This window comes from Solenopsis invicta, chromosome 10 (assembly GCF_016802725.1).
Source record: "Solenopsis invicta isolate M01_SB chromosome 10, UNIL_Sinv_3.0, whole genome shotgun sequence".
NCBI lineage: Eukaryota > Metazoa > Arthropoda > Insecta > Hymenoptera > Formicidae > Solenopsis > Solenopsis invicta.
The window spans coordinates 19305948-19320058 of record NC_052673.1 but is presented as its reverse complement, the minus strand read 5'-3'; the positions used below and the strand labels follow the sequence as shown (position 1 = coordinate 19320058).

General features: G+C 32.1%; 1 protein-coding gene across 8 annotated transcripts in view; it reads right to left on the bottom strand.

Annotated features, from left to right (window-relative positions):
* Window positions 1-14111, bottom strand: part of LOC105197884 (metabotropic glutamate receptor 8) — a 112704-nt gene that overhangs the window by 48885 nt on the left and 49708 nt on the right. For all 8 annotated transcript variants that reach the window (XM_039454224.1, XM_039454223.1, XM_039454222.1 and 5 more), the window contains one exon: window positions 5077-5208. In XM_039454224.1, the coding sequence (XP_039310158.1) occupies window positions 5077-5208 (132 nt within the window). The remainder of the gene's footprint in view (window positions 1-5076; window positions 5209-14111) is intronic.

The window sequence follows — 14111 nt, the reverse complement described above, 5'->3', positions numbered from 1 at the left end:
ATATTACAGAGGATTAATATACTGTGATTTGCAAAGATGCCCTGGCTACACGTTGAAACTAAAATTAATTAGTTAATTATTACCTAGAGAGAAAAACAGAGAAAATACAAATCGTCGCTGTCGTTAATTGATTGTTGTTGATGACATTCGTCGCTCGCAATTCTTCCTTCTTAAATCTAATCTTTTACAAAGTTAACAAGTTAAGAGTCGTCGCTTTACTATTACAAATACTAAAACTAAATACGTCAAGCGAAAGACATTTCATCTAATGAATTACCGCGCGAGCATATAATTACTAATTAGAATCTTTTAATTAGAAAACCGAGATCAATAGAAATGGTTTGATGCTACAAACGGTTTGTCGATACCTAATTACCAACCAGTAGCAATTAGATCTCTACTCGATACACTCACTGTTTCGTAAGGCATTTGGTACGTCATTTGCACGGCGCGGCGGTGGCGGCGTTGTAATGTCCATAATAGAGAGGAATTTCTGTAAATGGAAACTCAAACCGCACATCGTCGCAGAAATATCGTCACTTGACATTTTCTTTATCATTTTCACCCTTTCATCTGAACATATTTTCTATAATTTTTATGTCGTTAATTTTATTTATAATTAATAAATTGTGTGTAATTTTATTATTCATCATGAGAGATATTTATTCGATCTTTATTTTGAGGAAAACGAGAGAGAGAGAGAGAGAGAGAGTTATTTAATCATATATTTCAATATATATGTATATCCTCTAATAAAAACGTAATTAATTATGTATATTAAATATGTATATTAAATATGGGAGCTTTAACTTAAATCAATAAGTGGTGGCTCATAATTCTACGTAAATTATTCATTCACACCCCCGGTTACAATTAGAGTTTAATTGATTTTGGACTCAATTAACGTTTAGTCTCCCCACACTGCGGTCGCAACTGTGTCACGGCCAAAATTCAGAACATACATGTCTGCCTAAGTGATTTAATAGATGGGAAATAATCCAATTATTTTTCAAAGATTAGATCTATCGCACAAAAGACGACACTTAAAGAGATCAATAAATAGAAAAAAATATCACGAAACTTTCAAGTATCAGAGAATACATTAAATAAAGTATTATAATTATTAAATAATTGAGATCGTTACATATCGTTGTAATATAATCTTAAAGAGATTAAAGGTCTCTTCTTTTTTTAATTAATAAATAATTCATATTTGAAGAACACTTAATTTTCTGCACAAAATGCTCGACGTAAATTTAGATCGCTCTTTTTGGTGCCTTGTTACATTCCGTTAATAATCTTGGCGCGAGCGCCTTTCTCGACTTTCTCGATTTTCAACATTTCCGACAAAGTAATGCAATAAACGACTCGTTACAATTCCGATGAGCGTATAGTTGCGACGCGATGCACAATTCAACATTAAAATCAATTCGAACAATTAAAGCTGTTCGGTAAGAAAAAGAATCAAAATGAATGAATTAATGATAGTCGGTCGAATAAATAGGACGTGAGTCCTTTATGAAACGAGTCGTTATGTAATTAGTCGTCAATTTATCTTTCATTGCGTATTGATCAGCACCGCGGAGCGACGCATGGCATAAATGATGTTGAATAAAAAATTGCGATATTTACGAGACAAAATAGTTGCAAGTCAAAAAACCAAATTAAAAAAAGAAAAAAAGAAAAAAAAGAAAAAATATTACGATTATTCATCGCATAGAATATAAAATTCACAAAATTATTTAGAAAATCAGTTAATTCAATCGAAATTTAGGAGAATGCTGGAATGTAAATTAATAAACGTGTTTCGATATTAAAGCGCGAAGAATCAAGTAAATATTAGTTTCATAAATCGCGTCATTTTTCATTTATGTCTCTTAACTATTATATAAAAGTATTTGATAAAAAGGACAACACTTGAAAGATGATAACTTTAATTTTCAGGTTTAATCTTCAAGTGTAAAAATCGATTCTAAAATTGCTACTTACATATACGTATAAAAAATCCAAGACCCGTAATATACTATAATTCATAATTAAATAATCTAATTGGCATTATTATTTCTCTTTTAGCCTCTGATAGGTTCGGATTAATCTTATCCTTCGTTATATTGACACACTTTCAAATTTGTTTTTTATCATGGGCAGTTGACATAATACGAATATGCACAAGGCACAAAGGGTTAATTGCGCCCTGCGGCATACAAAGGAAGAGCATCGCATAACCATCGAGTGCAACGAGCGGCTTCATACCGAGAATTCTAACGAACGAGTTACGTTTGCTATGTAAATTGAATGCGACGCGCGCGAAGGTTTGCGACGTGGCAAAGATTAACTCAAGTTGAATAACGAGTAAAATAATACAGCCATTTTCCTAACGTTTGAACACGTAGAATTTAAATTTTTCAACAGAATATACATGTGTACGTAATTATAATTACGCCGTTTTATAAATTATAAAATTTGCAAACTCGAACGTGTTGTAAAAACAACATTTCGCGAGCATGGTTCGATTGTTTAATCTTATATTATTTTATAATATTAATGAATCTGTAGGAAATTAAAATTAAATTGGCTTGGAAAAATCATTATATACATATATCGCTTTTCATGCCACTTAAATTCTTCTCAGTGACAGAATTTTATTAAGATATAAGACTAGCTTCCATTTTCACCAGCTTTATTTAACTGTGTTGAAATGTATGCGTTTCTTTTCTAATCTTAAATTAATAAATTTAACATAAAATATATATATCAACTTGCATTACGAATAAAATCGTAAACCAGCAAGTAGAACAACACTGTAAAAAAACGTTTTCAAAATTATCCATTGTAACAGGTGTAAAGTTACTAAATAGTTGTAAATTTGCAACACGTATGGAAAGTTATAGAAATGATAAAGTCAATAAGTTTTGCAATTTTAACGTTAATCGCATTATATTTCACAGCGATATATGGAATATTGTCGCACCACGTAAAGTTAGAAAAATTTAGATAAATACATAGATATAATATTTAAATATTCAGTTATATTATATAGTAATTTTCCGTATAAAATAAGATATATGTATTCCATAAAAGCAAATCTATATATTTTTTGTGGAATTATAATACATAATTTTTTTTTATATTTACGGGACTAATCGTGTAATTTTTACATCTATTATATGTAAATTTACTGAATTTTTTTACAGTCAAGGTAATGGAATTGCAAAAATATGCGCGACGGATATCTCCTGTCCTGCACAGTAAAAACATGTCGGCGGAAAGCAAACTATTATTTTTTTATTTTAATACTTTTATGTACAGAATAACAATGAATTTATTTAAAGAAACGCATTGTTACTTTTCGATAAAATTACGCAATTTGCAACATACAAATTACATATCTTTATTAAAAAGCGCAATTGCGTATTTTCTTTACACACTAAAGGATTATTTAATTATTTCACAAGTGTACGTAAGTGTTGGGGTTTTTATCAATTATCAAAAAATTAACTTGATAACTTTGAATTATTATTTACAATGTATAATTCAAAATAAAAACATACAGCCCCGATGCGTGAGATTCTTTACACGATGTGTAGAAGAATAAAAATTGAGAATAGCATATCACAAATTGAATTATATATGTGGGAATCTACGTGACATAATCGTATTTTGTATTTTGACAGGAGCTGTGACGTTCCGCGACGTTCGCGAAATCCATTGGCGCGTTCAACGTGTCGGTGGTAGCAATGGGATCGATAGAACGTCTCGACAACGGTGGAAGCTTCTTTGGCAAGCCGATTTCGCGCGGATCACCGAATTCCTTTCAGCGAACCCGCTGCTGCGCGACATATTTTTGAAGGTGTGTTACGAACGCGGGAACCTTATCCGAGTTCGATAAGAACAGACCGATGGTGATGCTACGAAAATGCGATGGCTCTTCCTTGGCTTGATCCTTACGGACGATCATGGCTATGATTAATAGTCGCATCGAGCCTCGCGTCGTCATTACTGGTCATGAAATTGCGCCATGTCACATGCCATTCCGAAATTATCTGGCGTCTTACGTTTTCTCTTTTTCTTTCTTAAACTCACCCTTTGTAATCTCTGTATCAAAGCAAGTTACGATTACACACGTCCTGTCAAAGACCTGTCGATATCCGACCGTGTGCTCTCTACGAAGCTGCTTCTCGAAGCTGCCGGCTATTTTTCGCTTCTCGATCTCGAGTTGTCGACGGACCCCCGCCGCGTGGCATAACAACACATCGAATCGCATCCGAAAGAAGTAATGTCGAAATGCCACGTTTTTACAAAATCTTGCCTTTGAAATTTTCTATGAGATAAATAGTGTCCAATCTGTTATAAACGTAGTATAAAAATGTAATGTTTACAATATCACATATGTCATTATGTAAAGTTAATTTGCAAAGAAACACGGTAATTAATAAATAAAGAATTATCATTAGTACAATTCATTATATATTTGTATATTGTTTTTTTATCTTAAAAACTATAAAGTAATGTTTGGTGTGGGTTCAAAGAAATGTACAATACATAATGTCGGACGATAGTAAAATAATCTTTACATGTCCTTAATGCTCTTGCATTTTTATATATTTTAACTCTGCAGTGGCACACATATTTTTTCAGTACGTGAAAGTGACACACATGGGTCGTTTGAGCGGCCGACCCGATTGTGAGGCTCCTAAAGCACTCGAAAAATTCTGTTAAAATTCACACATGTCCCTTAAAGTCTCTACTAAATTAATTCTGCTATGCGGAAAGATTTTTTAAAGAGAAAATACACAGAACGAGCCGCGTAAGAGTACGAGAAGTAAGAATCATGAGAAACGGACGCGAACGATCTGTGTATGCCAGTGACCGCTAAGGGTTCGTTTTCTCTACATTCTCTACATCTTTCTCATTTATTTTTTATCACCAAGTGTTCCTTATATTAAGTAAAAATAAAAAATACCGATGAGAGGTACAGTTCAGCAACTCTCCCCTAATTATTAAGCTAAACTTATTAGTCACGCTATAAGTCAAGATTTGTAGCATTCGAAATAGTTAAATTGTATAGACGATTACCTTGAAGAGTCGCAAGATGTTGGCGACCATAATGGAAACTACGCTGAATGCAGCGCCTATCACACCAGTTACCGGTTTGTGGGGAACGTAAGTGGGCGTCTTGCCATTTTCGCATTTGTACTCCGATATGTCCTGAAACGAGGAAAAAAATGCCAAGATACTTTTTTGCCGTACGATAATGGGGTATAATGAGAAAAACGCTATATAATTTTTATCGGAATGTCGCACTCATGTCGCTTATAAAAGCGCTTCCTGTAACGTTGGACAAAATTTAATTTTGCGAATAATTTACACAATGTGTGGCGTTCTAATAACATTTTTAACTACATTTATTAGCACGCGTCTGTTTCTACAATCTTAATTATTCTAAGAGCTATCTATTAAGAAACGATTATTTTATAAAATTTCCAACGCCCGATGTATCTAAAGTGAGAAAAACTTTTGAGGTCATACGTGCATAGATGTAAATTTTTCTTTTTGAGAATAAAATATCCTCAAAAATCAGTTGCTATAAAATATTAAACAATACTTGAAAAAAATTTAACCCTTTAGAGATAAATACACCCTATACATCTCTTCGCTATTTGCAAATGGAAAGAAAATGGAGTATTTTTAGAAATAAGAAGAAACGATTCGTTTCATTATTGGAAAATTATTTTAAGCGTTTTTTGTGTAACGGAAAATGCGCAGCTGCACGACTTTTCACGTGTATGTTATTCACTCCGCTCCCTCTCTATTCAACAGAGATTTACGCGGCTAACTGCCGTGATAAATGAAATTCGACTGTAAAGTTAGCATAAAGTTCGTTTCGTTGTGCACAACTCGGTCGTGCTCGTTAGATCATTCCTACAAGCTATGGCATCACACGGTTCGTAATTAAGGAATCCTGTACAATTCACAATTTAGTATGGAAGTGCACTTGCCGTTAGCGTGCGTCCAACTATCGTGCTTGTACCTATTCCAAACAAGCAATCTCAATAAACAAAACAATTACACACCACCTCCTGTTAAATAATAAAAATATACCCTTAAATATTTTTTTTATATATCGCAATCAAATCAGCAAACAATAATTCCAAATATATTGATAAGAGGTATTAAATTATTGCTCTTATCTATTTTCAAACAAATTCTTTTAATTCTTTTATCAATATGATAATAAGCGATAATATAAAAATCAATCTCAATTGTGTGTTCGAACTTTTCGTATTTGCTCTGTAAATGTATGAATAGTTGCCTGTAACGAGCTTTAAATTTAAGGCAAACATTGCAAAGAGCTGGCATATTAGTGTTAGAAGAAGTAACTTATACTATATTGCAATAATTATATGTATTATTATAAAATGTAACACGCGTTTAACAGTACCAAATTGCCTCCATTATTCAACACATAGTTTGCACTTGGCACTATAATAACCATAAGCATACTAACATTTTCGAAGCCAATTAGATTTCGCTGAATGTAGCTTTTGAGTTGAAACTCGGTCGACTCGGAAAGTCTGCTCAATTTCGACGAGAGGGCCCTCCCTCCCCATCCTTTTTTCACAGAAGCGGATGCGGCGTTTCGTCTCTTCGTGATCTTATCGTTAATCCTTTAAATGTCGCGGAATATCCGGCCATTTAATTCAAATAGTAGCAAATATATATTACCCTACTTAATTTTTAAGCCGCTGAGAAATTATTTCCGCGAATCTACAATTTCAGAATTGCGTCGCAAAAGAAAACGATAAGGGATATTATTTCGATAATTTTATGACGAAAGTTACATATATATAAAAAAAATGTGATTTTCAAGTTTTATATATACATACATACATGTGTGTGTGTGTACATATATATATATATATATATATATATATATATATATATATGTACACACACACACATGTATATATGCAATTTTTGAACCCGAATTTTATTGACTAAAGCCTTTAAAATTTCCATAAAACTGAACGAGTATTCTGTCGACATTGTATCTGTAATCAATTGCGAAATACACGAAAACTTTTGTGAATTATACGGCAATTAAATTTTATTAATTTTTGAGCTATACCTATGATTTATATTTACAATTTGCGATTTAATTTCGCGAATATTCACGAGCTCACCAGTGTTCGTTACGAGATTTTATCGCGCATTCAGCGTACTCATGAAAATGCCCGTTCGCAGGGAGTGTCTGGCGAGTGGCGAGAAATTCGAAAATACTATTCCCTGGTATGTTCAGACGAAATATGGTGAAGCAAACATTATACGCAGATGCATGCGTTGTATATTTCTATGAGGAGAAGTTATTCTTCGAACAACTGCATAAATCTGAAATGCATCGTGTTGCCACTTCAAGTCATTTAAATATCGCATGTGTCTCCAGCGCGGCGCGGCGCGGCGCGGCGAACTCATGACATATTAATGCGATTTTTTCAGAAATAACTTGTCGTACGTATGTGCGCATGCTTACGTTAGTGTAACGGAAAAGTTAAGTAGCGTAAAATATGTCGCCACGGAGGAAGAAAGAAAGTAGCGCATTTATGAATGCATTACGCAAGCTGGAAATATTCCGTTACACCTTATGAATAAATACATATTTCGTCACATGATATTATCGATTATTTATGCAATAGAACAGTAATAACATTGTTAAAAGATTATTCCGTCGATTCGTAAATCTCAAAGCTTATGTCAAAACAAAAACTTTTTATTTTGTTGTTAAAAAATGTCATTGAATCAAATGAATAATGTACAATATAATTGTCATTCGGTAAATAAATTACCGGATAGTTAAACTTGGAAAATATAAGTATTCAATTCGTTTCAATTTTAGAACGATTAATTTTATTTTGTCAGAAACATATGGGTTATTAACTCGAAAATTAAAAGAAAACATTAACAAATTCACATAGAAAAATATGGCGACGGATAAAAAAATATATTAATTAAATATCAAAGTAATTTAAAAGATAATTTATACTTGCTAAAACACACGAGTATCAAAAGCTCAAGGAGTAAAAAGATTGATTCATATTAAATGTTTTAAATACGTGTAAAAAGAGCTCATCAAACTTTTGTAGCGCTCGTCGATATCACAAAGTGCCTATCGATTCTCACAAGTACCTACATAATTTACGGTTAATCGTTACCCGTTATTTGAATTATTCGAGTATCAGTTATGTCGGACATGATGAACGAGAGCCGTAAGATATAGAGAGCTATCAATCGAGACGAGACGTGATAGCTCTTAAATCATGGCAACGTTCCAAAGCGTTCGGCATCCGAGTGAGTGAGTTTTGAAAGAGACTGAAGACCAAAAAAAAAAAAAAAGAGATCGTGCCATCGGATCCATAGATCTTCGTTCAAGGAGGCGCCTTCTTTTGGTGAGGTAACTGCTCTCGCTCAAACGCGAGAAATAAATCCAAACACTGGATTCGAGCATGCATTATTCACGCCAAGAGAGATTCATCCGATCCAACGTGGAAAATAGAAAAAAAGACGAATTCGTCCGATTAAATACGACCGCTGTAAATTAAACGCGCGTATGTTTCGCAATAACGATACGTATTTTTAACGGATTTACAATAAGATTTTCAAAAAATGCGTTTTTGTTCTTATAAAATAAAAAAAAAATAAACGTTTAAGGTTTCTAATAACGGAAAAAAACCTTACGAGTTTCTTTGAGTCATAAAAATAAAATTATTAAATGCATTTAATGAAATTGGAAAATTTTAATTTTTTAAATTGAAATACTCAAGATGAATGTGGCTTAGACCTTGGATGTATAAAATTAATCATGACAAAAAGTCAAACGAGTTGTAAGTACGTATACCGTATATAATAGGACCAGAAGGAAAAAGAAAGGAAAAAGAGAAATTTTTTAAGACGAGCAATAAACATTCGATAAAGCTGTTTAATTTTTAGCGACAAGTAAAGGATACACGATGTGCGAAGAGTGATCCATTTTTAATTGTCAATAAATATGAGCGAGAGGATAAATCAATGTAAGATTTAGAAACAGTATGGAAGGGGTTAATGAATATTGCGCACGGAAAAGAATACTTATAAAGAAAAATGTATCACTCCCACTGGAACTTGATATGATTTACGATTCTCACGTGATAACTGTTCCCAAGAGTACAGTCGTAGCGTTGAATGGAAAGCGAAGGCAATTGCTTGTCAGGAAACGCGGAAAATAAATGGCTTCGAACGAGTGTCGTGTCGCGCGAAATCAAAAGGTAGGACTTTTGACAATTGTGGACACGGAGGTAATTCTTCAAGATCGTACAACGTGTCGCTCGACTGTGATAACGCGATCCAATTTTGTGGTCTACGCGGAACGACGGGAAGCTATTACATCCGGCAACTTTCCTTTATTAATCACATAATGAAGAGAATAATTAAAACTTGTAATATGATAGAGCATAATTAAACATGATAAAGGATGGTATTCTCTCCTCCTGATAAATTAATGCAAGGCGAGCTCGGATCTCTGCAAAGCAGAAGGTTCAAACAAGGTCTATGCTAATGCATTCGAGTCTTATGAAGTGTTCTCTCGCTATATTATTTTAGTCAAGTATAATCAACAATTTAAATAATATCATATTTAATATTGTCAAATATTAAGAGTATTTTACTTAATATTTAGAAATAAAAGGATTAAAAGTAAAGATTATCCAAAGTCTATTTAGCCTTTTTATTCTTAAATAAAAGATCAGCAACCAGTTAAAAAGTATTTGTTTTATAAAATCAGATTCATTTACATGTGTGTTAGAAATTTAAAGAAAATGAAAATTTCAATTTTAATTTATATTAAAGTTTAAACTTTAGGAAATATAGATATTTCTGTAGTATAACTTGTTTATAATTCTATGCACGGTATAGTAACGAGTTAATCCCAATTTCTTTACGATTCGCAGAATTTATGCCGCACTTGGTACCGCTGAGTTTGTATTGCGTCGAGATGCCCGCGGCGACGCGGACTTCTCTCTTTTAAGTTTGCAAGATAAATTCTCGGCGCGAATAAAAAGAAGCTAGGGGAGGGAGACTGACTTATATGAATTTACTACGATTCCATGGATCTTACTCAAGCGAAAATGCTACTTCCCGCAATGAATGTGTTCTCGTGTTCAAATATTTCTGAGGAAAAAAAAAAAAATCTGTATGATCGAAGAGAAATCTTCAATAATGATAAAGTCGTACGTATATTCTATAATGCAAATACGATGAGTACTTTTGAATTTTTCTTCTTTTTAATTAAAGGATGTCCATATGAAAAAAATTCAAGTGATATTCTTTTTAAATTTTATTATCTTATACCCGTGCGTTTTTCAATTGTTTTATATGTAAAAAACATTTAATTAACAGATAACCGAAACTTGGCTGAAAAGTACACACGCAAGCTTCTTATTCTTACCAAAATTTATATCTATAAATCTAATTGAGACATGCGCAAACGGGCAAACTTTCAAAACATTTCAGCCGTTAAAGTAAATTAACTTCTCTCATCGCACGAGGAAATAAATTAAATGTGCGCACAAAACTTGAAATACAGATGCAACTCAGAGTTAAGTTTCCGTTAAAAGAAAGTAGTATGTCGTAATAACGAGAGAGAGAGAGAGAGAGAGAGAGAGAGAGAGAGAGAGAGAGAGAGAGAGAGAGAAAGAGGGAGGGAGAGCGAGCAACGTGTCACTGGAATTATTTCCACCGGTGTGCACATCGTAACTAACTACTTCGCTCCAAATCACTTTTGCGAACGATTCGGGTACTATATCACGTTCGAGCGGTACGTGACTCACAATTAGAGGCTATATTGTACTCCGCAGTTTTTCTGCGTAAAGTTTTGCCGATATGTCCATGTCAATTGAACGGGGCTTGCATCACGTACACCGAGATAAAAGACGAGTTCAGCAGGAGTTGGAAAGCGTTTATCCAACTTTGCAAATTCCTGCCTCTCTTTGCAAATTCCTGCCTCTTTGGAATTTTGTCGGTCGATCTTTTTACGCTTCACGCGATAATCCTTATCAAAATTCCTGCCAACGTAACTACGGTTGACGATCCCCGGCATACGACTTCAAAATATCGATCTTCCATAACATAGTTTTCATTCCAGACGGATAAGCTCTCCGGGCTTCTTGATTTTTAAATAAATATATATATATATATATATATAGTTATTATTTTAAACAACTATATAAATCTTACCAAATATTATAAACAAAATTTTTATTTTACTCTACTTTTAATCCTCTTATCTAGTTTTAAAATCAACAAAGTTAAAAAAAACATTTACGTTAGAAATATTTATTTTCACTTTTATCTCTATTAATGTTAATATAGTAAAAAATATAAAATATGTTTCGTATTTATAAGAAATTTATTGAAAAATATTATAAAAAAACAATTACATTTACATGTAAAAAGTTAGTATAGAAAGATTCAAGTTTCAAAACTTAATAAATCTGTATCTTATTTTTTATTATTGTAGCTAATTCGTTCATCGTCTCGACATAACGGATTTAGCTCGATTCATCTTCTTTTCGTTATATCACGACTTTTTTTTCCCCCACCGATGTGTCACACTTTGCGACAACAGCAGCTCAGAGGATCGTATTTGAGTTTTCGACCCTCCACAAATCTACAGACTCTATTACGGTTCTTCGTCAACTCGGGCCGGCAGAATAATAATGTTGGTCACTGGGATTTGCAAAAAAATTCTAGGCTCAATCTCATCTATCAACTGTCATTTATCGCAGCTTAATGAAATAAAAAAAAAGAAATACGCAACATTCTGGTTAAAATATCAAAAACGTTCTTTGCACTAGCCGTACAACGCGCACGCTACAAACGATAATAATGTTTAACTTATTACAATAAAGTATCTGCTAAATCTTCTGCAGATTCGCATCTGACAGAAAATAGAGCGCAACTGCAACATTTATAAAACATAATTTTGTCTGAAATGTTTTTCATAATATTGTCTGCTCCTTTTAAATTTCCTACAAAAATAAAACTGTTCAATTTCTTTTTTCCTTATAAAAATTTATATAAAAAAAAAAAAAAAAATCTCAAAACGACAAACTAATTTTCCATTTGTTTCATCTTTGACATTTTTAAATCACCGTTAATTGAGCGAAATGTTATTAAGAAAAAAATTGTTTTCGTAAAAATACCAAACTTCACTATTCGTTTGAAATGAAAACAGGCAAACGTGATATTTAATGTGATATAAACGATTTGAATAAATTTATTATAAGAACCGATGCAAGCTATTTCCGCGTCAATTATCGTAACAAATTATCATGTCAGTTTGAATGACGCGATGACGTTACTATATCGCGTGCGTAAAAAATTTACTCGATAGAATTCTGAATTTCCGATTCATATCAAATTCTTTCCTCGCAGTCCATCCATAGGTATTAAAAAGTAGTAACGGAATTTGCTCCATTCTATTGTCTCTTGCACTTTCCTTCGCATCATATCCTTTCAAGCTCAAAGTTAACTGGACTTAACCGATGATATGGAATAGTCAGTACTAATCTACGAGTGTTAAATTCGATTCAGATTGTGGAGATAGTAATAATATATAAGAGGCAAAAAGAATAAACTTCTCTAAATTAGATTCCATTTTCTAGTCAATGTCGCAATGCACAATAAATTTTAAAAATGTTATTAAAAATTCAGTGAATAATCATTAGTATGTAAACTTTCAGCAAATTACTCTAATACAGCATAACCAATTTCTCAGTGAAAAATATAAGTAAAAAATATTTAATTGATTCACTATTTTATTGTTTTTATTATAAGAGAGAATTTTCTTTTACTTTAATACGATCATTGATATAAGTTCGATATTTATAAATTTGTATTAAAAATGAATTGTTTGACAAAACTATATATTGTCACAAATAAAAATTTTTAGTACTAAATATGTTTTAGTATTAAAATATGTTAAAAAAACATTTAAAAAACAGCTGGTTGATTAAGCACTTTAGCTTAAAATTTGAATAATTGAATTATGAAAGAGACATATGTAAATGTGAAATTCTTTCAAAAATGTATTCTTACAATCGATGTGTCTATAATATCTTGTGTACTATAAAAGTAAGAAACATAGTATACAGTGGCGTGCAAAAGTTTCCGGTCAGTGACATTTTGTACTCTAATTTATTAAAAAAACAGCCTAATAAAATTTTCATAATTATCAGGTATGAGTATAAGATATAGATAACGAAATAATATAGTAAAACACTGATAATTATGAAAATTTTATTAGGCTTTTTTTTAATACCTAAATTAGAGTACAAAATGTCACTAGCCGGAAACTTTTGCACGCCATTGTATTTGCGACGGTATTAAATTCAATAAATAAACTATTAAATGTCCTTCTCTGAACGAACACTGTTGTCAAATTGTCGTTTTTATAGAAATTGATGTGGGTTAGCCAGACTTCACTGACGGCTGACATTTGATTCGTCGATTCGAACAGAGTGATTTCATGATACATACCTACATATGCGTAGGTCAACAAAGATAATCTGGAGATATTGATCTTTTTTAAAAAAGTCGTTCGCCATTTAGTTAATCAATATACTCCAAAGTATTTAATTATGACAAATAAATTATGACGAATAAAATCTTAAATGGACAATAGAGTGGTTAGTTTTCTAATATTTCGATTATAATGTAATATAATTATTAATTTGATACGGATATAATATAACAGTTTTAATTATAAAACTGTTATATGTACAATTTTATTTCTTGTGCAAAAACGCAAAAATAAATTGCTAGAAAAACACAATTTTATAATTCTAACATGCTCATGAGTGTGTGCACGCGCGCGCGCATATGTAGATATTATATGTATACATATAATTTAAAAATTCTTCCAGTATAAAACGCAATTAAATTATTCTTTATTAATAACGGTTTTTATTAAATTATTAATTAATATATCTGTAATTGAATTTGCAGTATATATTATTTGAACAACTGTTGCCAATAAAACAACATGACATTCGACAACTTTAACAATTGTGAAAGGAAAT